This window comes from Chiloscyllium plagiosum, chromosome 1 (genome assembly GCF_004010195.1).
Source record: "Chiloscyllium plagiosum isolate BGI_BamShark_2017 chromosome 1, ASM401019v2, whole genome shotgun sequence".
Lineage (NCBI taxonomy): Eukaryota > Metazoa > Chordata > Chondrichthyes > Orectolobiformes > Hemiscylliidae > Chiloscyllium > Chiloscyllium plagiosum.
Window position 1 is genome coordinate 76,816,067 of NC_057710.1, and position 26,220 is coordinate 76,842,286.

The 26,220-nt window shown below is 38.4% G+C and overlaps 1 protein-coding gene across 3 annotated transcripts; it reads left to right on the forward strand.

The window, feature by feature from the left end:
- The first annotated feature begins 251 nt into the window (after positions 1-251).
- ppwd1 (peptidylprolyl isomerase domain and WD repeat containing 1) lies at positions 252-21,602 on the forward strand. Of its 3 annotated transcripts, XM_043689587.1 has the most exons (11): positions 254-401; positions 3,380-3,482; positions 5,252-5,355; positions 7,175-7,295; positions 8,719-9,166; positions 10,515-10,705; positions 13,392-13,581; positions 16,485-16,666; positions 17,118-17,199; positions 17,931-18,113; positions 21,323-21,602. In XM_043689587.1, exons 1-11 carry the CDS (start codon positions 284-286, stop codon positions 21,464-21,466), a joined length of 1,866 nt encoding a protein of 621 aa, XP_043545522.1. In that variant the 5' UTR covers positions 254-283; the 3' UTR covers positions 21,467-21,602. The 3 variants fall into 3 exon arrangements, 2 of the variants coding, with proteins under 2 accessions (XP_043545522.1, XP_043545536.1); XR_006311647.1 differs by lacking the exon at positions 21,323-21,602 and having other exon boundaries at positions 252-401; positions 17,118-17,293; positions 17,931-18,018; XM_043689601.1 differs by lacking the exon at positions 3,380-3,482 and having other exon boundaries at positions 348-401.
- The last annotated feature ends 4,618 nt before the right edge of the window (positions 21,603-26,220 follow it).

Below are 26,220 nucleotides of genomic sequence, written 5' to 3' on the forward strand. Positions count from 1 at the left end.
ATTACTAACCTCCCCCAGTATTTTGTTCAGATTACTAACCTCCCCATGTATTTTGCTCAGATTACTAACCTCCCCCAGTATTTTGCTCAGATTACTAGCCTCCCCATGTATTTTGCTCAGATTACTAACCTCCCCCAGTATTTTGCTCAGATTACTAACCTCCCCATGTATTTTGCTCAGATTACAGTCCCCTCCAGTATTTTGCATTGAGCTAGAAGCCCCGCCCCTTTTTGTTGTTGGTGGGGTTAGAGGTCAGAGGTCGAAGGTGCGCCGTCACCCTAACATGGCGGAACTGAGGAGCGGTCGGGAGCGGTCGGTGGAGGAGAGTGGCTCGGAGTCGGCGGATGAGGAGTGTGTGGGGCCGCTGCCCTCGCTGGCTGTACCTGCTAAGAGGAGGAAAGGTTTGTGGGGACCCGGAGAATAGGCGGCGCTGCGCGCGGTCCGGAGCTGGGAGACGTTTTCCGGGCTTGGCACATGCCCCATCAACAAGTACAATCTCCACCTTGGATTGGAGATGCTGGTGTTGGGCTGGGACGTACAGAATTAAAAATCACACAACACTAGATTATAGTCCAACCAGGTCGCAACCTGCTGATGAAGGTGCAGCACTTCAAAAGGTAGTGCTTCCAATTAAACCTGTTGGACTATAACCTGGTGTTGTGTGATTTTTAACCTCCACCTTGTAATGATTACACCAGGAACACTGATCAACTGCTTGGTCAAACCCCACATGTGGAATCATTATGTCTCAAAGTGCTGTACGGTCGCTAGCGAAATCGAGGGCAATACGCACAGCACACTCTTTCTTCTGTGAAGAAAAATGGTCCTAATGGCTCTCTAACCTGCTTTTATGATTTTAAAAGTGGCACAGAGATTGGCCAAGTCATCAGTAACTGCTCTCCAACTCTTCAAAATGGTACCGTGGGATGCACTACATCTGCGGGAGGATAGGCAGCACCTTGACTGAATTTTCAGTAGGAGTTGGATAATTAGCTGAAGGTGAAATAGTCATTGTGTTTCAGGGAAAGGATGGGGAAGGTTTTGGAGTTTGTTTGCAGGGACATAACAGGACAAATGGCTTCCTACTGTACTTAAGCTAGACTATGACTCTGGTCAATGACTGTGGTTCTTCTGTCTCACCATCTGAATCCATGAACTTGTGTGACATTCAAATAACTTGATCTGACCAACTTTACAGTATTTTAAATCTAAAGAATATTTCTAGCTTCTGTGGCAAAGTAACACTTCCTGTTTTCCTGATGCCCTTCAAATTAACAGCTCAGACCCCAACTGAACAACTCTTAAGACAATTCCTCAAGTTGCAGGCACTTCCTAAATGTGTCATTGTCTGAGATTGTAATAAACAAATTCTCTTGCAGTCAGAGCACACCATTTATCCTTATTTAAGTTATTAATTTAGTAAAATAATCTCAAGTTACAGATTTGTATCTGTGAGGCAAAAGAAAACACTCACCTATGAAAGTAATTAAAGGAATAAAAAGCTGCATCTCCTTTTCCTGCTGTAAACTAAGTTGCCACTTGCACCAAATTTCTGATTTTAATAAATTAAGGAATCTGCTGACCACTGTTAACTTATATACGTAAACCTTGTCACACTTGAAAGTTTTCTTAAAACCTATCTTCTTGATTCTATTTTGTTACCTATCCAAATCTCCTCGTACTGTTCAATTTTTTTTTCCATTTACAACTAAAATATGCTTCCTCCTACAGAAAACTATGATGTGGTTATGTTGGGAGCAAGGATTTAAAGGAAACAGCAGTCATGGTTTTTGCTTTTTAAAAAGTGAAGTTTCAGTGACTAGTTTGATGTGGAAATACTGTGGTCTCGACAGATTACATTACATTACATTACAATGTGGAAACAGGCCCTTCGGCCCAACAAGTCCACACTGACCCGCCGAAGCGCAACCCACCCAACCCACATTTACCCCTTACCTAACACTACGGGCAATTTAGCATGGCCAATTCACCTAACCTGCACATCTTTGGATTGTGGGAGGAAACCGGAGCACCCGGAGGAAACCCACGCAGACACGGGGAGAACATGCAAACTCCACACAGTCAGTCGCCTGAGGTGGGAATTGAACCCGGCGCTGTGAGGCGGCAGTGCTAACCACTGTGCCACCGTGCCGCCCACACGGTGGCACAGAAATGAAATAAGCCTGTATCTTTAATGTTGGCTTTTTTGTTTAAAGGTAAGCAAAACTCTAATGGCTTTTTTTTACAGGTAAGTATGAAGAAAATAGTTATCAATTCAGGAAGCCAAAAGCAATCTTGACTGGAGCAATTGGTTTTGAGGAATAAGTGGTTATAGTTAACACTGCAGACCCCTGGAGACACTGCAATTAAAGTTGAAGAAACAGATTTTGGACACTGGTCTAAAATGCAATCCATAAATAGTCTAGTATAGTGGTTCTTAACATAGGATCCATAGTTCTACTTCTGTGACAGCCCTTCAAATTTCACTGTTTACCTAAGTTATTGACATAAATTTCATGATATCACAAATGGGTATAACTTTACACAAACTGCAATGCACCTTACCCAAAAAAATACACTATTATTACGTTATAATATTAATACCTTATATCGTTGCAACATCTTATTGGATTCTTTTTGCACTGTCTCTTTAATTCAAGGTAATGCGGTTAAATAGTTTAAAGAATCTTGCAATCTATTCCAAATTCTGCCCAAAAACACACCTTGATGGCTTTGTTTCTATGGGGACAGGAAGGCCTAGTGTGAGACTTATTGGGCCAAAATGTAAAACATTGACATGTGAAAGCAAAGGCATAGGAGCTGGACTGACTATGGATAAGCTTTCAGTCTCCAAGATTTCAATCAGAAATAGGGAAGTCTTTTGTGAGGATGCCACTAATGTGGTCAACAGAGAGGCCGTTGTATCTTTAAATATCAGACAGAATGGACTCTTTGAAAAGCTGCATCCTGTACCAATGTAAGGGACTTGCAAGATATCAGGATTATGCTGTTATTTGGTTAAGGATTTCTGAAAGTTAGCAATGTACTTCTTGATGGACACTTGTTATGACTCAGAAATGAAGAGAAGCAAACTCGTGGGAAGCTAGAATGATGTTGAATTGGTTTATATGAAAACTTTGTATTCTGTGGAGAGCAGAATACAAAGTACACCTGTGATATGAAGTTTTCCAGTCATTTTAAAAATTAAAGCAGAAATTACCTTTCTGTGGAATATTAGTTGGCCACCAGTTCTGCTGAGGCAACATTGCTTGTAGTGGCTTGTCCAGTAAATTAATTCAAATCTCTTGCCCAGTGATTGACCTGTAGGGATTGTAACATCTGCTAAAATTAGAAATACATTTGCCTTGTTTCTTTCTAGTTCTTGACTTTGAACATGTGTATCTGGACAACCTACCCAGTGCTTCAATGTATGAGCGTAGCTACATGCACAGAGACATAATAACACACATAATCTGCACCCGGTAAGACTTCTTTTAACATGAAACTCCATTTATGTTGTGTTGAATGATTTCATTTTTATTGGTGTCATCTTTATTCAGGCTCTTGCTTTGATATGGAATTGTGCAAGTTGTGTTCTTTAAGTATTTTCAAAATAACCAAGAAATTCTGCAGACAATTCTGGAAAGACTGGTGTAATGCTAATGTTACTAAATTAGAAATCCAGAGGCTAATGCTCTGGAGGATGTTGGTTTAAATCCCACAGTGGGTGCTGATGGAATTTAAATTCACTGACTCGAGTCTGGAATTTAAGGTTAGCCATCAATTGTGGTAATTGTGAAACCACCATTTATTGTCATAAAAATCTGGCTCACTAGTATCCTTTTGAGGAAGGAAATCTTCCATCCTTACTTGGTTTGACTTACATCTAACTCCAGACCCATAGGAAGAGTGTTGACTTTTAACTGCCCTCTGAAATGATGTGAAAATCATTCAGTTTAAGGGCAAATAGGAATGGGCAGTAAATACTGGTGATGCTAGTGACACCCACATGGCATGAAAGATAAAATACAAGTTGCTTTGTGACAAAACAATGTTTTTTTTGTGTAATTTGAAATTTTATTCTTACGATTTTTTTGTTTTGATTTGTTTCCCTTTATATAATTTAAGATCTTACTTTTTCCACTTACTTGGGATGCCACTGTGACATAATCTTGGCACTCACTCTATTTTAAGATCTTTTCCAGGTCCTGTTTTCCTCATTTGATCATGTCTTTTTTTCCTCAGACCCTTTTTCAGCATTATACCTTGGCCACTATTTTGTCTGACTTGACATCATTCCATGACCTTTGGTCTCTCTTTCTTCTATCCCAAACTTATGTTTTTCTTTCTATCTTCCACCTTTTGTTAGCTCCAACCTTATCCTGTCTCGCACTGAAATTCTGCTCTCTTGTTTTTGCTGACCGACATTGGTTCCTATTCATTGAACATTAAATCCAAGTTATCTTTGGAGCCATGTTCCACCATATCTCTAACTTCCTTTCTGTCCTTTGTCTCATGAATCCTTTTTAAAACTATCTTTTTCTGTAAACCTTGCCATTTCATCTCAGAGCAATTTTGACCCTTGTTGGTATTGTCTTCATGAAGTCCTCATTTTCTCCTCTGGACCTTAGAAATCTTGTTAAAGTCAAGATTTAGATCACTTTTTGGAATGTGGCATTCTTCCACTTTTTAATAATTGTCTTTTATTTTCTTGGCTACCTTTACCCTTCATCTGCTGACCATCTTTCCCACTCCATGTAAAGCTGCTTTGATTGTTTTTTGTATTATTGTTACATGCATGCAAATTATGGTACCCGTCAGAGTCTTTTTAGTGATTTTTTTTTTGCTATTCACCATTAGTAGAATTGTTAATCCAAAGTGTTGACTCACGGTAAAGAACTTTTAAAAAATCAAGTTATAGATATGGTAAATCTACTCTTATGATATAATTTCAAGCAGTGGAACACATAACCAGTTAAGCATATGCCATTAAAAGTAATTATTTCAATGTAAATAGATCAAATTGAAAAATGCACAACATAGACAGTAGATTCTTGAACCAATGATGTAGTGAGAAAATTGGGATTATTGTGATAATTAACCTATGATTGTAGAATATTGCAAATTAAATACATTGAGTTTTTTCAAAATGCTAAAGGTTTTTTAATCAATGTGTACAATTCTATGATGAGATGAATTTTCCAGTGTTTAGGTTGATTTACCAATTGCTGTCTCATTTATAAACATACAGGACAGATTTCATCATAACTGCCAGTCAGGATGGACATGTCAAGTTCTGGAAGAAGAAGTGTGATGAAGGAATAGAGTTTGTTAAGCATTTTCGCAGTCACTTAGGTAAAATATTGTTGTTTTCAAAGTTTTATACATGTATTTTACAATATAATGTGAATATCAAAGCAAATGTACAGTAATCTTTTGTTATGACCCTTGTTGGGAAACGATTAGCAGTATTCGTGAGCTAAAAGAGGCTGAATGGTTGGCTAGACCGCAGCAAGACAAAGAAATTTGTTCTGTAACCCTCTCAATGAAAAACAGTTTGGGATTAGAAGTTGCATGGTTGAGAACATAGAAAATAAACCACTCACTTAAAGATGGGAGCAACCGTGAACTGTATGCGATGAGGTTTATTTCCCCAGAATTACAAGTACCAGGAAACTATATATTTAAGGTTTAAGTTGCTGACAATATTTTTTTAAAATGTGAAATCTTGATGTGCCATCCTTTCACCACATAACTGGTGCTTTTTTTGAAAGAGAAATTTAATCTAGCAGCCTATAAGGAAATTGTAACATAAGCGTGTAGTACCTTAAAAGAGGTGCAGCAAAGATTCAGTAAATTGGGTTGAGATCACTTTCCCATTAAGAGATCAAGTAGAATGGGCTAACTCTCTGGAGTTTCAAGGAATGAGAAGTGATCAAATTGAAACATAAGGTTCTGAGTGCGTGATTGGGTGGGTTTTGAGCTGTTTCCCCAGCTGGAGCGTTTAAAACTAGGGAAGATAGTGTCATGACCAAACACCTGCCGTGTTTTCAGTTGTCCATGAGCAAAGAAACGCATGTTTAAAGCCTCTGAAAGTTTGTGTGTTTCAATTTAAAAAGAACTAACAGCACAGCAAGATGAGGATAGCTTCTTATACAATTATTTTGAAGCATCGATTAAAATAAAATATGGATAAAAAGATTTAAAATAAGGATGGGTAGAAGTTACATATGGAGATGAAAGTGCTATTTTGCAAACCTGTCATATTGAAGATTGTTTTCTTGATTTGATTTATTATTGTCACATACTGAGGTAGTGTTTTCTTAACCAAGTCAGTTTAAAATTTGAAGTCAGATTCAGCAGCTGTGATGGTTTTTGAAAGGCATGTAGTGGAGATTGCTCCCACAAGTGGACTCAGCAGAACAGGTTGAGGAAATGAGTAAAGACTCCTTTGTTTTACTTTTATGGGATTGCAGATTGTGGCTTTGATAGTCTGGTCAGTGCAACTGTCCTGGATAACTCCCGCAATCTCACCGTTGAGAAATAGCAACTGTTTAAGATATTTGTTTCGTTGTCTCTGCACAGTTGGCTTTACATCCAATGTTTATCATAACCAAACCAAAATGGCTACTGTGTTCAAGTGGGGCATTGTTCCACCAAGCCAATAAGTTAATTGCATTGAAGTTCTCTTCTGTTTCTTGTTCCCTGAGAGCTTTGAATTTTCACACCTTTTTAGATGGACTCCTCATGTTGTCCAAATGATAATCAAATTCTAAGTCTCCTTTCATGATTGCTGAGATAAAAGTTCAATAGACTTTGAGTAGAAAGTACAGTTAAGGCTAAAGATCAGCCATGGTCTTAGTGAATGATGATGCAAGTGTGAAGGGTTATTTGGTCTATTTCTCATATTCCATGTGTTCTTGAATATTATTTGAAATTATATGGCAAAAACAGCAAAAAGATATGAAAGCAGGTCCATACCAGTATAAATCAAATTTAGAATTAAATTTCTGGCATGACAACTAAGGTTGAGTTGAAAAATAATGACTTTTATGAAGAGCCAATCATGTGAAAGTTTATACAGGTATTAGGACAATAAACGAACAGTTACTAAATTACTCACATCAATACTATTGCTCATTTTTGTTTCATCTTGTTTTTCTTTGAAATGCAGGAGTTATTGAATCAGTTGGTGTTAGTGCGGAAGGAGCTTTATTCTGTTCTGTTGGAGATGACCAAGCGATGAAGATTTTTGATGTGGTGAACTTTGATATGATTAACATGCTTAAATTAGGGTAAATAAAAGAAGTGCTTTTTTTTGTGTTTGAACAAATATGACGTGTTCTCTGATTCATGATGTCTGCATTCTGTAAAAAAAATAGTAAATTGCTTTAATTAAAATAATTCCAAATAGCTATGGAAGCACACTTTTTTCATAATTTTATAATACATTCATCGTACAGAAAGTACTGCAAGTGATGAAAATCTGAACTCAAAAGAAAGTAATGAGAATACTTAATAGGTCTGGTAGCACATCTGGAGAGGAAAGCAGAGTTAATGTTACATGAAAGGTCACAGATCTAAGATGTTATAAAATCATGTGGTATCTGATATTGCTATTATACTGATCATGGCAACTCTTTTTGTTTATATAAATATTGATTGATACAGTAAAAAATTGTTGCATCAAAGTCTTTGTACTTTTCATTCTATTCCTTTACTCTCATCCTAGCTCTCATGCTATATATCTGTAGCCGCATTCTCTTATTTTTTTCTACTCTTATCTGCTAAACCCATTAAAAAAAATACGAGTGTTGTCATGGAAAGGTTTGGGGCTGTTGGTTTAGTTAGGAAATGGACAGAGCATTGCTGAAGACATGGCCATTCAGAAAACTAAAAACTGAGGATTATGAAGATACTTTTATGATGCAATCATACTGGTGATGGAGATGTCAAACACCGAATGTGAGTTTGTTAGGGATAAAAATGAGGGCAACAATCATTCCATGGTTCTAGGAGGGAAGTATGGGATATAAAAATTTGACTTGACACTGTAGTTGGCACCTTCAAACACAGTGCAGATTAATCTTTTGGGGAAAAAGGAAGACCTATTTGGAGTACTGTGGAATGTTGTCATCAGAATAGATGTGATAGGGAAGATGGGAGAATGGAATAGAGTTCTTAAAGGATGATGTGTGACTTGGAGACAAACTTGCAATGATGATGCTTCCATGAATATGTTGTCCATGCTCTTCTAGTTGCTTGTGGTTGTGGATTTGGAAGTTGCTGTTGAAGGAGAGTAGTGAGTTGCTCCAGTCTACATTGTAGATGGTACATTATGTCATGGTGGTGGAGGTACTCAATATTTAAGGTAGTGTGTGAGGTGCTGATTAAGTCAACTCCTTCTACGTAGAATGTTTTGAAACTGTACTCATCCAGGCGATTGGAGACTAATCTGTCAAACTCATGACTTGTGATTTGTAAATAGTGGACAGGCTTTGGGATTGCAGCAGGTGAATTACTTCCCACTACATTGCTCATTGAAATTTAAATGGGAGGCTCTTGTGAGCAACTAAAGCGGAAAGCAAGACCATGAAAGGTGAAGAAATGAGCGAAGGACTGGTCTTTAATAGATTATGATTACAGTAAATTAATGAGTAGATGAGGGATAAATTGAATTTCATATCAAGTAAGTCAAAATTAATTTTATCGTTTCAGGTACCATCCCGGTAAGTGTGGGTGGATTTACTCACCTGGAGATGCTGTATCTGCTTTGGCATGTTCTGAAAAAATTACTGGAAAAATCTTTGTATATGATGCCAGAGGAAGTAACCAGCCGCTACATGTATTTGAAAAGCTACATAGCTGTTCTCTCACTGAGATTAACTTAAATTCTGTCTACAAGGTTGTAGTATCGACTGACAAATCAGGAATGTTGGAATACTGGACTGGGCCACCCAATGAGTACAGGTTCCCCAAAAATGTGGAGTGGGAATACAAAACCGATACAGACTTGTATGAATTTGCAAAATGTAAATCATACCCAATAAGTATCACATTTTCCCCTGATGGGAAAAAAATGGCTACTGTTGGTTCTGATCGCAAAATACGGATTTTCAGGTTTTTGACTGGAAAACTCATGAGAGTGTTTGATGAATCCCTTACAGTAAGTGAAAAATTATTTTTAATGTTCTAACCATTTTTCCTTCTCAACTTATTGTCTGTAAAGGGGGATAGAACGCTTTTTCTCTACATATGGTGTCAGCATTGCATGTATAATGCAATACAATATAATTGTGATAAGGTGTAACCTGCTGTAAAGCTGTCTTAATTCCAATATTTGAGCTAACCTTAATGAAACATAGTTAATTTTATCATCTGTCAAGAATTGTTCATAACTCTATATAAAATTACCAATTTAGACTCAGCGATTTAGTGAACATGATGCTGTGATGCAAGAGTATGGGGGAAAAGCAGGAGATTTGCATGGTGCTTGTTCGAAAAGCCGCTGCAGGCATGATGAATTGAATTGTTGTCTTCTGTACTGTAATAGTTGTGGTTCTATTGTTTTGTATTCACTAGACACAGGACTATGATTGTTGAACTCTTACCAAAGTAACCATGCTCAGGTCTGAACCTGGGCAGTTTGCGTTGGCTACTCAGCTCGAGAAAGAAAATTAAACTAAGTCCAATTCTCTCCTTGTCCACTGTCCCAAAACTGCTTCAGCAGTGAGCAAATGTTGGGTTTCTTGGAAACTTGTTTAAAGCATCTAGCTACAAACTGTAATTTTACACTGAATTTTGACCTTCATCTGCAATGCATCTTTCATCCATTTCGCAAAGACTTTGGTTGTCTTTCCACCACATTTAGGAATTCTCTCCTAAAGCTCTCACCTTGCTACTTTCCTTTCCTTCGCAGTTCATTGATATTTACAATCACTCTTTTAGTCATCTCCTGATTCTTCCAATCCTGATGTAATGCCTAATTGGTTCTCTCTGTCATCCTTAAGCATCTTAAATATGTTTCTTCAGTAGTGGTATGCAAACTATAGTAACAGGCCCACCAATAAGTTCAGTAAGCAAATGGAGCTTTTATTTCTACCTGCAAATTGGAAACTGTCATTTATTTTGTAGTTGTGGCTCTTCTCCTATTTAAGGCTTTTCTATGGAAGATCTTGAGAGATTTGGGATGAAACTACAGCGCAGGTGGTACTTTCACTTTGTCAAATTGAGATTACAAAGTAATCATTGGTAATCTCTTTAACTATATCTGTCACAAGCCATTCTTAAAATGGTTAATTTAATAGTCAACATGTGATTTTTATTTTCATCACTGCCTGCAGGACTCAAGTCTTAACAACTTGTCCCCATCCCCTGAAACTTATCTATTCAGTATATTCCACCAGGTCTTGAATTCATGTTAACATTTCTGAAGAACTTTCATTTCCAATTGTTCTGTAATAGAATTCAGTGCTCCATGAATTATTAACAGTAATTATTTTACTGTTTTTAAGATGTTTACAGAGCTACAACAGATGAGACCACAGCTTCCTGATATGGAGTTTGGCCGACGCATGGCGGTTGAAAGAGAACTGGAAAAAGTGGATGGAATGAGGCTAACAAATATTATTTTTGATGAAACTGGACATTTTGTACTTTATGGAACAATGCTGGGAATCAAAGTAATAAATGTAGAAACAAACAGGTATGTGATCCATGAAAATAGTTGCATGAAGTTAATGCAGCAGTAGATTGTACAAACAATTAGAATAGCAATAGGATTGAATATTTAATATCTGTGACGTGATCCTTTGTTTTTTTTTCTCCTTATCTATAGTTTCTTTCATAGTTATTCATTTGTGATAACTTTAAATATAATGAAATACAGATGCAGAAGAGGCATGCCAGTCAGGAAATCCTTCTCAGGATGGCAGCCGGTGGAAAGTGGTGTTCCACAAGTCACAGTGTTGGACCACAACTTTTCACTTTATACATTAACGATCTAGATGAAGGAACTGAGGGTATTCTGGCTAAGTTTTAAGATGATACAAAGATAGGTAGAGGGACAGGTAGCACTGAGGAGACAGGAAGGCTGCAGAAGGATTTGGACAGGTTAGGAGTGTGTGTAAAGAAGTGGTAGATGGAGTACAATGTAGGAAGGTGCATGGCATGAAGTATTTTCTAAATGGGGAGAAAATTCAGAAGTCTGAAGTGCAAAGAGACTTGGGAGTTCTAGTCCAGGATTCTCTCAAGGTAGATTTGCAGGTTGAGTCAGCAGTTAGGAAGGCAAATGCAACAATGGCATTTATTTTGAGAGGGCTTGCATATAAAAGCAGGTATGTACATCTGAGGCTTTAGTTGTTGAGGCTGTGACAAGGAAGCAGTATTTGTTCATTTCCCACAAATGGGAGGAAGGGACAAATCAGCCATGTCACCTCATTCTAATTAAAATGTAAAAATTGCAAGATTTGTGGATGCAGTAAATAAGAATGCAATCGTTTTGGCTGGAAACCTCTGTGTGCCATTTGAGGACATTGGCCTTAGCTCTGTCTTCTTTTATAGAATTGAAACATAAATAACCACAGTGTGTATCGGTTTGAAGAATACCAGCTCACTTTAAAGTGCTGTCCAATTGGCCCAATTTCCCTACTTTCCCCATAGCAATTTTCAAATGTGTAATCCAACTGCTTTTTGAAAATTACTATTGAAACAGTTTCTATCACTTTTTGAGGCAGGCATTTCATGAAAGCACGATTGCAAATATATTTAATTATTGTGCTTCACATTAACTTACAGTAGGTGCCAATTAAAGATCTATCTTGTCAGCATAAGCTTCCAGTGCAGGGTATACTTGTGCTCCAAAAGATATGCATCCACAGAATTCTTCTAATGATTTTGTAATAGAAGATTTAACTGAGTCACCTGTCTATTGAAGGCTGAATAGAATTTTGTCGTGTTGCGCAGAGCCATGGTCATATCCCATCTGGAGTACTTCATTCAGTTCTCGGCATTGAACCTTAAAAAAAGGCATTAGGACACTAGCAGTGAAATCAAGAAATGTTTTCATGCAAAGATTAGTGAAACTTCTGAATTTGCTTGTCCCCACCTTGCCCCCACTTCACCCCCCCCCCCAAAACAAAACCCAGAAAATTGTTCCTGACATATCAGTTTGTTTTGGTTTTTATTATAATCTGAGAGAAATGGCGCAAATGCAAATACTTAGAGTTGAGGTATTGATTAACTATCGTCTCACTGACTGGCAGAACCAGCTCAAGGGGCTGAATGCTCTTGTCAATTGCAGATAGGGCTAAGAAAGCACTTGTCAGTTAGCTCAGTTGGCTGGATAGCCGGTTTGCAATGCAGAATGGTGCTGACAACATGGGCTAAATTCCCACACTACTCTCTTCCTTAACCCCTCAGGATAAACCATCACCCTTTGTCTCTCTAGTGAGAGAGCAACCCTATGATCTGGTAAGATTGTGTTGACTTTTAAAGGCATTTTGCATGACAGATTAGAGGGGAAGAAATAGAAAAGTTGATGGTGTAAAACTTGGTAAAGAATAGTTTTTTCAAAGAATTTTTAAAACTTTTTTTAATAAGTGACAAGATATTTCATCAATGATTGCGTGGGATGTGGGGAATGAAGAGTCAACTGGAATTTGAGACACGGATGGTGTATATGGGAGTGTACAGAAAAATGGAGTGAGATCATGAAGAGACCTGAAAATAAGCACGTTGAAATTTGTGAGGGAGCTTTTGTGACAGCATAACACTGTCACATTTCCAATTCTTTTCAGATCCAACATAGAGTTGTATTGAGGAGAAAGTGAGGACTGCAGATGCTGGAGATCAGAGCTGAAAATGTGTTGCTGGAAAAGCGCAGCAGGTCAGGCAGCATCCAAGGAGCAGGAGAATCGACGTTTTGGGCATAAGCCCTTCTTCTAAGCCATTCCTGAAGAAGGGCTTATGCCCGAAACGTTGATTCTCCTGTTCCTTGGATGCTGCCTGACCTGCTGCGCTTTTCCAGCAACACATTTTCAGCATAGAGTTGTATTGGACTTGAAACATTAATTTTGTTTCTCTCTTCACATATTCCGCAGACTTGCTGTCCCTGCAGAATTTCATGTTGTTATTACAAGATTTTATTCCTTGGTTCATGTTCTATGATTGTTTTTTTTATTCTCCCAGTACATTGTTTTGTTTGCTTTCTCTCCAAATTACTGCTGAAAGGAGACATATAGATGCAGTAGAAGGATAAGGATAGCCGGATTTTAAACTGATGCATTATAACTAAAATGGTGAGGGGCAATATGTTGTGATTTTAAATGTAACGTTGATATGATTGTTGTACCCACATTGGCAAAGTGAACTCTTATTTATCTTCTTTTGAGGTGTGTACGCATCTTGGGTAAACAAGAAAATATCCGAGTAGTGCAAATGGCCTTGTTCCAAGGAGCAGCTAAACAGTCACAGGTTGTAATGACTATGGAAATGAAAGCTTCTGACAACCCTGTGCTACAAAATGTTCAACATGACCCAACAGTGTTCTGTACTGCTTTTAAAAAGAATCGATTTTATATGGTAATTGTGATTTTATGATGAGCAAATTTATCAGTAATTATGGGCATTATAAGTTTTAACTACTTTTCTTCCTCCTTGGCACTGCAGAAGAAAGTGTAATTGGAGTCTGTGTTAGAAGGTCAAAATTCCTTGATGCAGATTTATTTCTTAAAATTTGTTTTGCATAAGACTAAAATGTAGGAACCAAAGTAGGTTATTCAGCTCATTAAGTCCACTCCACCCTTCAATGAGATCATGGCTGATCTAAAAACCTCAACTCCACTTGTCTTGATGTCTCCGTAAGTCTTAATTACCTTACTGATTAAAATCTGTTTGTATCAGTCTGAACACAAGAGTCTTAACAACTCAAACATTTTAGCCCTCTGCGGTAAAGAATTCCACAGATTCACTATCCTTTTGAGAGAAGAACTCCCTCTTCTCTTTCTTAAATGAGTGACACATATTCTGAGATTATACCCTTTGATCTTACTCTTCTACAAAGGGAAACAACCTTTCTGCATCTACCCTGTCAAGGTTTGTAAGAATTTTGTATGTTTCAATATGGTTGCTTCTTATTCTTCTAACCTCAGTGAGTACAGGCCCAACGCACTCCAATTCTTGTTTCATGTTTCCTTTTAATTTGCCCAGTGTATATGGGATGAAATGGCAATATAGAACATTACAGCTCAGTACAGGCCCTTTGGTCCTCGATGTAGTGCTGACCTGTGAAGCCAATCTAAAGCCCATCTAACCTACACTATTCCGTTATCAACCATCTGTTTATCGAATGACCACTTAAATGCCTTTAATGTTGGAGAGTCCACTACTCTTACAGGCAGTGTGTTCCACGCCCCTACTACTTTGAGTAAAGAAAGTATCTCTGACATCTGTCCTGTATCTATCACCCCTCAATTTAAAGCTACGTGCCCTCATGCTAGCCATCACCATTCAAGGAAAAAGGCTTTCACTGTCCACCCGACCTAATCCTCTGAGCATCTTGTATGCCTCTACTAAGTCACCTCTTAACCTTCTCTCTAATGAAAACAGCTTCAAGTCCCTCAGCCTTTCCTCATAAGACCTTCCTTCCATACCAGACGATATCCTGGTAAATCTCCTCCAAAGCTGAAAATGTGTTGTTGGAAAAGCGCAGCAGGTCAGGCAGCATCCAGGGAACAAGAGAATCGACGTTTCGGGCATAAGTCCTTCTTCAGGATTCCTGAAGAAGGGCTTATGCCCGAAACGTTGATTCTCCTGTTCCCTGGATGCTGCCTGACCTGCTGCGCTTTTCCAGCAACACATTTTCAGCTCTGATCTCCAGCATCTGCAGACCTCACTTTCTCCTCAAAAATCTCCTACAAACCCTTTCCAATGCTTCCACATTCTTTGTATAATGTGGCGACTGGAACTGTACGCAATACTCCAAGTGCGGCCGCACCAGAATTTTGTATAGCTACAACATGACCTCATGCCTCCGAAATTCAATCTCTCTGCCAATGAAAGCTAACAGACCATATGCCTTCTTAACAACCCTATCAACCTGGGTGGCAACTTCCAGAGATCTATGCACATGGACACAGATCTCTCTGTTCATCCACACTACCAACAATATTACCATTAACCCAGCACCAACTATTCCTGTTATTTCTTCCAAAGTGAATCACCTCACGCTTTTCTGCATTAAACTCCATTTGCCACCTCTTAGCCCAGCTCTGCACCTTATCTATGTTCCTCTGTAACCTGCAACATTCTGATGCATTGTCCACAACTCCACTGACTTTAGTGTCATCCACAAATTTACTAACCCATCCTTCTATGACCTCATTCAGGTCATTTATAAAAGTGACAAACAGCACTGGCCCCAAAACAGATCCTTGCAGTACACCACTAATAACTCAACTCCAGGATGAACATTTCTCATCAACCACCACCCTCTTACTACTTTCAGCTAGCCAATTTCTGATCCAAACAGCTAAATCACCTCAGTCCCATGTCTCCATATTTTCTGCAATAGCCTACTGTGGGAATCTTATCAAAAGCTTTACTGAAATCCATATGCACCACATTAATCGCTTTACGCTCATCCACCTGTTTGGTCACCTTCCCAAAGAACTCAATAAGGTTTGTAAGGCACAACCTACCCTTCACAAAATCGTGTTGTCTATCCCTAATCAAATAATTCCTTTCTAGCTGATAAATCCTATCTCTTATCCTTTCCAACACTTTGCCCACAACAGAAGTAAGGCTCACTGGTCTATAATTACCAGGGTTGTCTCTACTCCCCTCCTTGAACAAGGGAACAACATTTACTTACCACAAGTCTTGTACTATTCCTGTAGACAATGTTGACACAAAGATTAAAGCCAAAAGTCTGCAATCTCCTCCCTAGCTTCCCATCCAGCCCAGGGTATTTATCTACTTTCACACTTCCCAGAATTGCTAACACCTCCTCCTAATGAACCTCAATCCCGTCTAGCCTAATAGCCTGTATCTCCGTATCCTCCTCGACAACATTGTCTTTTTCCTGATATGATACGTATGTATTTGATGCAGTTGTATCTAAGCTTTTTTGTTGGGGTGTTGGACACATATCAACTAAGATTAATTCATATATTTGTTGTACTAAATATTGGCACTCTGATTTGAGATTTAATATTCTAATAAGACAAGAATAATGAGTTACTGATATAATTCTTTTGGAACAAACCAGTGATTTAGGAACAAGAACAAATCAAATTGAATTCTCTACCTTCAAAGTTTGGATTGTAAGGGCTCCAAGGTGTTATGTTCAATGTTACAATTTTGATCTCCTTGCATTATAATGTTCAAAAGATCTTCAATAAATTTATTTGTTCTGTACAAAAGTGAACTTATCTTTTTGAAAATGTATTCTTTAGCTAAGCTGTTCCTTTGTATATTATTTAAAGTTTACAAAGAGGGAACCAGAGGATACAAAGAGTGCTGAGTCTGATCGAGATGTCTTCAATGAGAAACCCTCCAAGGAAGAGGTGATGGCTGCCACACAAGCAGATGGTCCCAAGCGTGTATCAGACAGTGCAATTATTCACACAGCTATGGGAGATGTACACGTTAAGCTCTTCCCCGTTGAGTAAGTTTTCAAATGCATTTCAAACTATTAAATTTCACAAGAAAATACTTCATTGGGTTAAGTTTTAAAAATATCTGGTAAATTATTAACAACTTTGTGGATTGTAGTATTATTAAGTTCCATGTTTTCTTTAAAAGGCTATGTTGGAAACTGTTATGACGTAATTTTAAAAACATGTACTATTCTGGACCAGAAGAAGGTTGCATACAGTATTGAAAGTTACCCTTCCAACATTTTTAAAAATACTGTTTTGACTGTAAGACCTGGCATTGAGTATCCAGCACAATTTGTAAATTATCATCTTCTCCATTTGAATTGAGTTATTTATAGGCTATTACTTTTAAAAATAAACATTTTTATGTTTTTAGTTATCTATCCTGAACACCTTACACTTTGAATACCTTTCTTCTGGTAAAAAAAATAACCAGCACTTTTTACTTTCTTTATGTAGGTGTCCAAAAACTGTTGAAAATTTCTGTGTGCACAGCAGAAATGGATATTACAATGGGCATATCTTTCACCGTATTATTAAGGTATTTTTGATGGATCATAGAATCATAGAATAGTAGGAGGCAGAAGGAAGCCATGTAGACCAACACGCTGTGCTGACTTTCAAAGAACAAACTGGTTAGTTCTACTTGTCCATTTCCCCAAACCTGTGTAATTCTGTCTACTTCAGATGGTGTGGTGATAATGTCAATGGACTAGTCATCTAAAGGTCCAAACTAGAGTCCAATTCCACCATGGCAGCTGGTTGAGCTTAAAATCAATTAATAGATCTGGAATGTAAAGCTAACCTCAATAATGATAACCATGATAGTTATCATCCATTATTATAAAAGCCCAACTGGTTCACTAATATCATTTTAAGAAAGGAAATAAACCCTCCACAGTCAGTCTGGCCGACATGTGACTCCAGATACAGCAATGTGGTTGACTTTGTCAGTTCAAAGGCAGCTAAGGATGGGCACCAAATGTTGTCCTCCTAGTGACACCCACCTTCTTTGAAAGCATAAAAAATGTCTAATAATTTCCTAGCCCTTCCCGTTCCAAGGCAAACCTCCTTCGTTTCTCCAGTCAGTCCACATAACTTAGATTGAAATTTAACTGTAGACTGTTTTAAAGAGTTTTATGTTGATGAAAGTTAGTGCAGTACGTTCTCCTTTTGAGTGTAAACCAGTCAAGTTAAAAACAATATTGTAAATATTAATCCTATACTTAAAAGGATTTTAAAGATAATTTGGATTCATGTATTTTTTCATAGGGTTTCATGATTCAAACTGGAGATCCAACTGGCACAGGAATGGGTGGAGAAAGTATTTGGGGAGGAGAATTTGAAGACGAATTTCACCCAACATTGAGACATGATCGACCATATACACTCAGTATGGCCAATGCAGGTGCAAACAGTAATGGATCCCAGTTCTTCGTCACTGTTGTACCTACAGTAAGTCCCCACATTTCTTGTTTATATTCAGAATTAATTTGTTATTGCTTAATGTCCAATCTAAAGCTACACTCTTCCTTTTGATTAGGCTCTTTAAAACCTTACTTACTGAACATTGAGTTCAAAATTTCACATTATAACACAATTCCTTTTTCCATTTGGTAATGATTTCCATTTGGTCATGTTATCCCTTTTAAGCATTCATGGGAAGGCAACAGCGAGCAAATTCATGTATTCTTTTGTCTCTCCATGTTTATTTTCATGGAACTTAAGTGTCCACCAGCAAGGTCAGCATTTGTTCATTCGTTATTTTCCATGAACAATAAGCAACCTTTCTGAATTTCCACAGTCCATTTGATGTAGGTACACCCACAGTGCTGTTAAGAAGTAGGTTCCAGAATTTTAACGCAATGTCAGTAAAGGAATGACTAATTCCAGGTCAGGATAATATATAATTTAGAGGGGTACTTTCAGGTGATGGTATTCCCATGTATCTGTTGCATTTGTCCTTCTAGTTGTTAGACGTCATGGGTTTAAAGGTCCTGTTGAAACAATCTGTTGCTGTCATGCATCTTTTAGATGATGCAACATGCTGGCACTATGTGTTAGTGGTGGAGGGAGGGAATGATGAGGTTTATATCAAGGCATTAGTTTTGTTCTGGAAGGTGTCAAGCTTCTTGAGTGTTGTTGGAGCTGCAGTTATCCACATAATTGGGGAATGTTTTATCACGCTCCTAAATTATGTTTTGTAGATTATGGACAGGTCTTGGGGAGTCAGGACCAGCACAATTTCCAGCCTCTAACCTGTTCTGCTATAGCATTCATATAGGTAAAAACAATGACTGCAGATGCTGGAAACCACATTTTGGATTAGTGGTGCTGGAAGAGCACAGCAGTTCAGGCAGCATCCAAGGAGCAGTAAAATCGACGTTTCGGGCAAAAGCCCTTCATCAGGAAAACTGATGAAGGGCTTTTGCCTGAAACGTCGATTTTACTGCTCCTCGGATGCTGCCTGAACTGCTGTGCTCTTCCAGCACCACTAATCTAGAATATAGCATTCATATGTCTGGTTTAGTTCAATTTCTGGTCAATGGTAACCCCAAGATACTTACTGAAGAAAATGGTGGATACATCTCCTAACTTTAAACTACCATTGTCACTATAGAAACTTATTCCCTGATTCCAGTGCTTCATAGCTTGAGGTTATATAAATTGGATTATGGTAGATGAATGCTTGTGTTCAGTATGGCTCTGTTAATCAGCTCAGTGTTACTTAAGCAAAACTTGACCAGTAAGGTCAGCAAATACTGTCATTTGAATTGTTCAGAATTGTAGCAATAAGGACAGCAGTTATGCCAAGTTAAACAAATAGTGAAGAAAATTTTGCAATCTTGTTTCCTAGGTTTGCCTTAGCAAATGTCCATTTTAAATTCAGCTGTAATACAAAATGAATTTAAAATCATCTGTAAATTGGAAATTGTATAAAAATCTGTTTTATACAAAATGAATATATAAGTAGTTTTGCTACAATTAAGACTGAGACCATGTCAAGGATACTGTTTATAGTTTTGAGATCAATTTATGCAGAGGGTTGTTTTTGCACTGGAAGAGTTTAGAGAAGATGGGGTTGATTCCTGGGATGGGGGCATTTGACTTAGGAAAGGTGCAGCAGGTTGGGCCTGTAGTTATTGGAGTTCAGAGTGATCTTATTGAAGCACAGAATTCCAAGGGAGGTTGACAGTATAGATGCTGAGAGGATTTTTATGTCCTGAAGACTTATAGTTCTGAAGGGTCTAATAAAAAAAAAGAGATCTCTCATTTAAGACTGCAGTCAGTCCATGTGACATTTTATAAATATCTACTTTGGAAAGAGGATCTATCTGATTCAAGGTTGGAATACAGACAGACTCAAACCTCACACCTTTAATGGATTGCTTGAGCTGAGATGTCACTTTTTTAAAAAATAAAACCTTAAGTTATCTCTTGAATGTGAATTGAAAGAAATTCTGGGATTTATATATTAATGAATGGAAACCTGCACCCCCATTCTAAGTGATTAAAGACTTAACAGCAATCTAGGGGGTTTTTCAATATATCACAGCAGTTGTATGATACTGATCATTTACTATAAATTCTGTGTCCTGTGATCCTGCCCCACTAGCTACCTGACAAAGGGTCTGTGCTCCAAAAACTTGTACTTCCAAATAGAACTGTTGGACTATAACCTGGTGTTGTGATTTTTAATTTTGTCCATCCCAGTGCAACACCGGTACCTCCACATCATGAAGAAATAAAGCATAGAATGGGTGACCGCTTTGCAAAACACCTATGTTCTGTCTGCAAAAAAGACCCTGAGCTTCCAATTGCCTGCCTCTTACGGCACCGTCTTCCCTGACCAACATTTCTATCTCAGGCTTGCTATCTAGGTGCCATCAGTTCTCAGGAAGGGTCACTGAACCCAAAACATTAACTCTGATTTCACTCCACAGATGCTGCCAGACCTGCTTGAGCCTTTCCAGCAATTTCTGTTGATGTTTCTGATTTGTAGCATCTGCACTTCTTTCAGTTTTAACCTTTTTCTTCCAATTGAACTTGAATTACTATTCAGCTGGAAATACATAAATTTTCCATTTAAATAATTTACTAATCGTTTAATATATTTATTTAGAATTTTTAAGCATTAATCTGATTTGTAAGATTCTGTGGTGACAAATTCCAATAACTAAAGATAATTACCAGACAACACCCTGTTCATTATCTGGGCACCAAAGCAAACCTTTTGATGCAAAGATAATCAAATCTCTACAGAGTTGAGACTTGCCTGTGGGGGTAACATCATAATTGACTTTTGATCCAAAAGTTCAATGTGGAAAGTGTTTATTGCTAGGTCATAGCATGGAAACGGACTTTTCGGTCCAACCCGTCCATGCCAACCAGATATCCAACCCAATCTAGTCCCACCTGCCAGCACTCAGCCCATATCCCTCCAAATCCTTCCTATTCATATACCAATTCGGTCATTCTCAGTTTGGAAAACACCTTGGTGAAATAGAGCCTGAGGCTCGTCTTTATCAATTCTCTTCCTCACTCCTGCCCCAGTTGTGAAACTTGTGCATGAAATTCATTTTATTGGCTATTTTGTTGTAGAATCTAAGTCCACTTCCTTCAGGAAACTGAATTTAATTTTAATTTTGTTTTGATATTTATAGCCGTGGCTTGACAACAAACATACTGTTTTTGGCCGTGTGACAAAAGGAATGGAAGTGGTTCAGAGGATTGCCAATGTGAAGTGTAACCCCAAAACAGACAAGCCTTATGAAGATATTAGTATTATCAATATTACTGTAAAATAATATTAGCAACAGATTTCATTTTGTGAAAGTAATTTTATAAATTTTTAATTTTTTTTTACACCAGGGATGGTTGGTTGTTTCAATGTTTACCCATATCACGCCAATAAATGAGAAATCATGCCACTTTAAATAGTAATGCTTGTCGTACTGCTTCTTTTCTCTTTAAATTATTATGAAACTATTTAATATTTTAAGTTTTTGTGGACTAGAGATTGAAGAATTATGGAGATGCCAGAATTTGTTTTCGAGGTCAGTGAAGAAATACACCAGAGCTTCTGTTTTAAGCAAGGCATTTCTTCAAAACCATACATTCCAGATAATTGCAGGCCTTGTTTTTTTATGTAACGATTGAATTTCTCTCTCTCTCTCTAATCAGCCTGTTCAGAAATGTTATCACACACTCCTGGAGTAGTAGGATGGGAAACTGGGTCTTTTGGCTCAGTAGTGTACACTACCATTGCACAAGAGCCGTCTCAGACCTTGATTATTTAAACTCATCTCGGGGAAAAATACCTGATTGTTTTATGATCGAGTTTTATGGCTGTTCTGCTTAAACAGTTATTGTAGGTTTTGAATTTTTGTTTAGATTTTTCAGTTGAGGAAGGGATGCAAAGGAAAATATCTGTTCACCTTATGTCTCCTGTTTTGAACCTGCAGTTGAGAGATCACAGTGAAACTTGATTCTTCGTCTGAGAGTGTGATGAAAGCACTTCTTAATATTTTCCAACACAGCTGCATTTGCCAAGATGCCAGAGTTTAGTGTATGTGATTAATGAATTACATGCAAAAACATTAGATGACGGTTTCTGGAACATTCTATACCATTTGCTTTTTGTCTTCAAAAATTATCTCCTTTGGTCAGAAAGTGTTTTTCCTCTTCGAGTACATCTCGGCACAGTGAAAATAACTTATTTAGCTTTTCCTGAGGTGTGCACGTGATTGGATTAAAGTGGTGAATATTTATTGTTTATATTATAAATTGCATGCCTTGACTAATTCTCCATCTTCATTATGTGGATTTTTCATAAATCAATGATTTTGTTTTTAATAAAAACATGATTGATAGTTCCTTTCATTCCTCTCTAACATACAGAAGGCATATGGTCAGCTATATTGGGACTTGGGTATAATATTTTTATTTTGTTCTCTGACTCAGTAGTGGGACAAGATTGATAGTGTATTCCCCTCATCTTTGTCATGACAATGTTCATTGTACCTTTGGAGCCCCACTCAATTTGGTCAATTTGCAATACTGACAAAAGTTTTGCCCTTCTGCAGCAGAAGTGAACTCTACTGTTTTGAGGAATACGATGAATTTTCTTCCATACGTGCTGTGTTAACAAACAATTTAAGTAGTCTCTTCAATTTTTCATTTAAAACGGGTAATGATCCTCAGCAAAATGAAAGAGGTCTGTGTATGTTGTGTGTGAATAGGAAATATAGGCCTGGTTTTTCTGTAGTGCAGTGCTGCCACCCAAGATAGACATGGGGTGCTCTAGCAATGTGGCTTGTAACAAAGAACTAGTAACATTGTTGGACAATGCATTTTTATAATCATCCATTTCTATATCTCTTGTGGTTTAAAGTACCATAAGAGAACCATAAAGACGTTTAAACTTTTGAAATACAATACATTAATTTTCATGAGGATCTTGCATGGAAAATTGATAAGTGATAAGTCCGCATTTTATACATTTGACAAATTTAATGTGACTTTGGTGTTTCCAATTCTGTGGTGCTGTAACAATGTAACTAAAGGCAGTTATAACATGCTGTTTCCTGGGATGTGCTATGGGCGAGATACAGTAAAATGTAAATCCAGAGTAATTAGTTTATAACTTAATCAAATTTGATAGTTGTGGCAGGACAGGTGACGTGTTGCTACTGCAGCAGCTGGAAGCTGCTGGACACCAATGTGATCCAGAGCAAATACGTCTGTAGTAAATGTTTGCAGCTGGAGGAACTTAGGAACCAAGTTGAGGATCTGGTATCTGTACTGTAGATATTGCACCATATCAGGGAAGAGAATTATGAACAGTTTACATTTCATCAAAAGGGGAAAAGAGAAATTAAGTGAAGGTGGGGGGGAGGAAGAGAAATGCTGAGAGTAACCTGTGGGGAATATACAAACTGCAAAAGCTTGTGTAGGGTTACAAAGATAAAAATACTATTTGAAGATGGTCAGAAACTGATTATAATGAGGAACAAAGATGGCAGATCAATTAAATACAAATTTTGGTTCTGTTCTAACGACAAATCATGTCTGAAAAATGTTGGAGAACACAGGATTTACAGAGAGGGAGGGACTGCAGGAAATCAGTATAATCATCAGAGAAATTGGTGTTAAAGGCTGATAAAGTCCTGATGATCTAAAATATAATGGGTTTGAGAAATAGTGGATGCATTAGCAGTCATCTTTCAAAATTCTATAGACTCTGGAAGAATTCCCATGGATTGAAAGGTAGCTAATATAATCCCTCTATTTTTCAAAACAAAGTAGATATTGGAATTATGGACATGTTAGCCTGACATCAGTGGCAGAGAAAGCTCAAGTCCATTATAAAAGGGTTATTAGGTGAACACTTGGAAAACAGAGTGGCATGATCAAACAGTTAGTATGGTTTTATAAAAGGGAAATCACACTTGACAAATCTACTGGAATCTTCGAGGATATGATGAATAGAAGTGAAGGGGAGCCAGTGGATGTGGTTTATTTGGGCTTTCAGAAGGCTTCTATAAAGACACACTTTAAAAGTCTAGCATGTAAAATTATTGCATAAGGGATTGGGGGTAATGTATTGAGGTGAATATTGAACTGGTTGGCTGACAGGAAACAGGAACAAATAGGTCTTTTTCCAAAAGTCAGGCAGTGACTATTGGGTTGCTGTAAGGATCAGTGCTAGTATCCCAGCTATTCACAATATTAATAGTTTGAATGAGGGAACTAAATGTAATACTTTTCAAATTTGCAGAGGACACAAAGCTAATTGGAAGGATGAGCTGTAAGGAGGATGCAGAGATGCCTTTTGACTTGGACAAGCTGAATGAGTGGACAAATACTGGCTGATGACGTATAACATGAAAAATGTGTAGTTGTCCACTTTGGCAGTAAAAATTAGGAAGGTGACTGTAAATTGAGAGTGGAATGTGCAATGAGACATGAGTGTCTTTGTTATCGTCAGTGACTGGTATACAATGCAGGGACAACAGGAAGATCAATGAAATGTTGGCCTTCATGGTGAGAGGATTTGAGTACAGAGGGGATGTCTTGCTGCAGTCCTACAAGGTCTGAGTGAGAACACACCTGAAGTTATTGAGAGGGGTTACAGTTAGGGGACTGGGAGGCATTGCAGGGATCCCCTGTCGCCGTTACCCTCAACACTTATACTGTTTTTGATACTGTTGGAGGTATGACTTACCAGGGGTAAGCCATGGGGTACAGGTCTCTGGCACAGAGTCTATCCCTGTTGCTCAGAAGGGAAGTGGGGAGAGGAGCAGAACATTAGTGATTGGGGACTCCACAGTTAAGGGAACAGATAGGAGGTTCAGTGGGAATGAGAAAAGCTCACGTTTGGTGTGTTGCCTCCCAGGTGCCATGATGGTTTGGATCATGTTTTCAGGATCCTTAAATGGGAGGAGCAGCCCCAAGTCGTGGTCCACATAGGCACCAATGACATAGGTAGGAAAAAGGATGGGGATTTAAGGCAGACATTCAGGGAGCTAGGGTGGAAGCTTAGAACTAGAACAGAGTCGTTATTTCTGGTTTGTTGCCTGTGCCACATGCTAGTGAGACGAGGAATAGGAAGAGGAGTTGAACATATAGCTACAGGGATGGTGCAGGAGGAAGCGATTCAGATACCTGGATAACCTGGGCTCTTCTGGGGTAGGTGGGACCTCTACAAACCAGATGGTGTACACATCTGAAACAGAAGGGCACCAATATTCTGGGGGGGGGAGGAATTTGCTACTGCTCTTCAGGAGAGTTTAAACTAATTCAGCAGGAGAATGGGAACCTAAATTGTAGCTCATGTCCAGGAGGTTGAGTAATGACATCAGAAATAAGGTTTCAAGGTCACACGAGTGCACCGGCAAACTGGAAGTTGGTTTGAAGTGTGTCTACTTCAATGCCAGGGCACCCAGAATAAGGTGTGTGAACTTGCAGCATGGGTTGGTACCTGGGACTTGGATGTTGTGGCCATTTTGGAGACATGGACAGAGCATGGACGGGAATGGTTGTTGCAGGTTCCATGGTTTAGATCTTTCAGTAAGAGCAGGGAAGGTGGTAAAAGAGGGAGAGGTTAGATTACATTACAGTGTGGAAACAGGCCCTTCGGCCCAACAAGTCCACACCGACCCGCCGAAGCGCAACCCACCCATACCCCTACATTTACCCCTTACCTAACACTACGGGCAATTTAGCATGGCCAATTCACCTGACCTGCACATCTTTGGACTGTGGGAGGAAACCGGAGCACCCGGAGGAAACCCACGCAGACACGGGGAGAATGTGCAATCTCCACACAGTCAGTCTCCTGAGGCAAGAATTGAACCCGGGTCTCTGGTGCTGTGAGACAGCAGTGCTAACCACTGTGCCATCTTGTGTGGCATTATTAGTCAAGAACACCATTAATGTGGTAGAAAGGATATTTGAGGACTCCTATTGAGGTAGTATGGGCTGAGTTTAGAAACTGGAAAGGAAAGGTCACCCTGTTGGAAGTTTTCTAGAGACTTCTGAATAGTTCCAGAGATGTAGA

What these genes read in the sequence shown, in the direction of transcription:
- ppwd1 (XM_043689587.1), top strand. Translation starts at nt 284, where the DNA reads ATGGCGGAACTGAGGAGCGGTCGGGAGCGGTCGGTGGAGGAGAGTGGC. An exon ending in ACACACATAATCTGCACCCG is followed by an intron (nt 3,483 to 5,251) that starts GTAAGACTTCTT and finishes ATAAACATACAG; the next exon opens with GACAGATTTCATCATAACTG. An exon ending in TCTTTCACCGTATTATTAAG is followed by an intron (nt 17,200 to 17,930) that starts GTATTTTTGATG and finishes ATTTTTTCATAG; the next exon opens with GGTTTCATGATTCAAACTGG.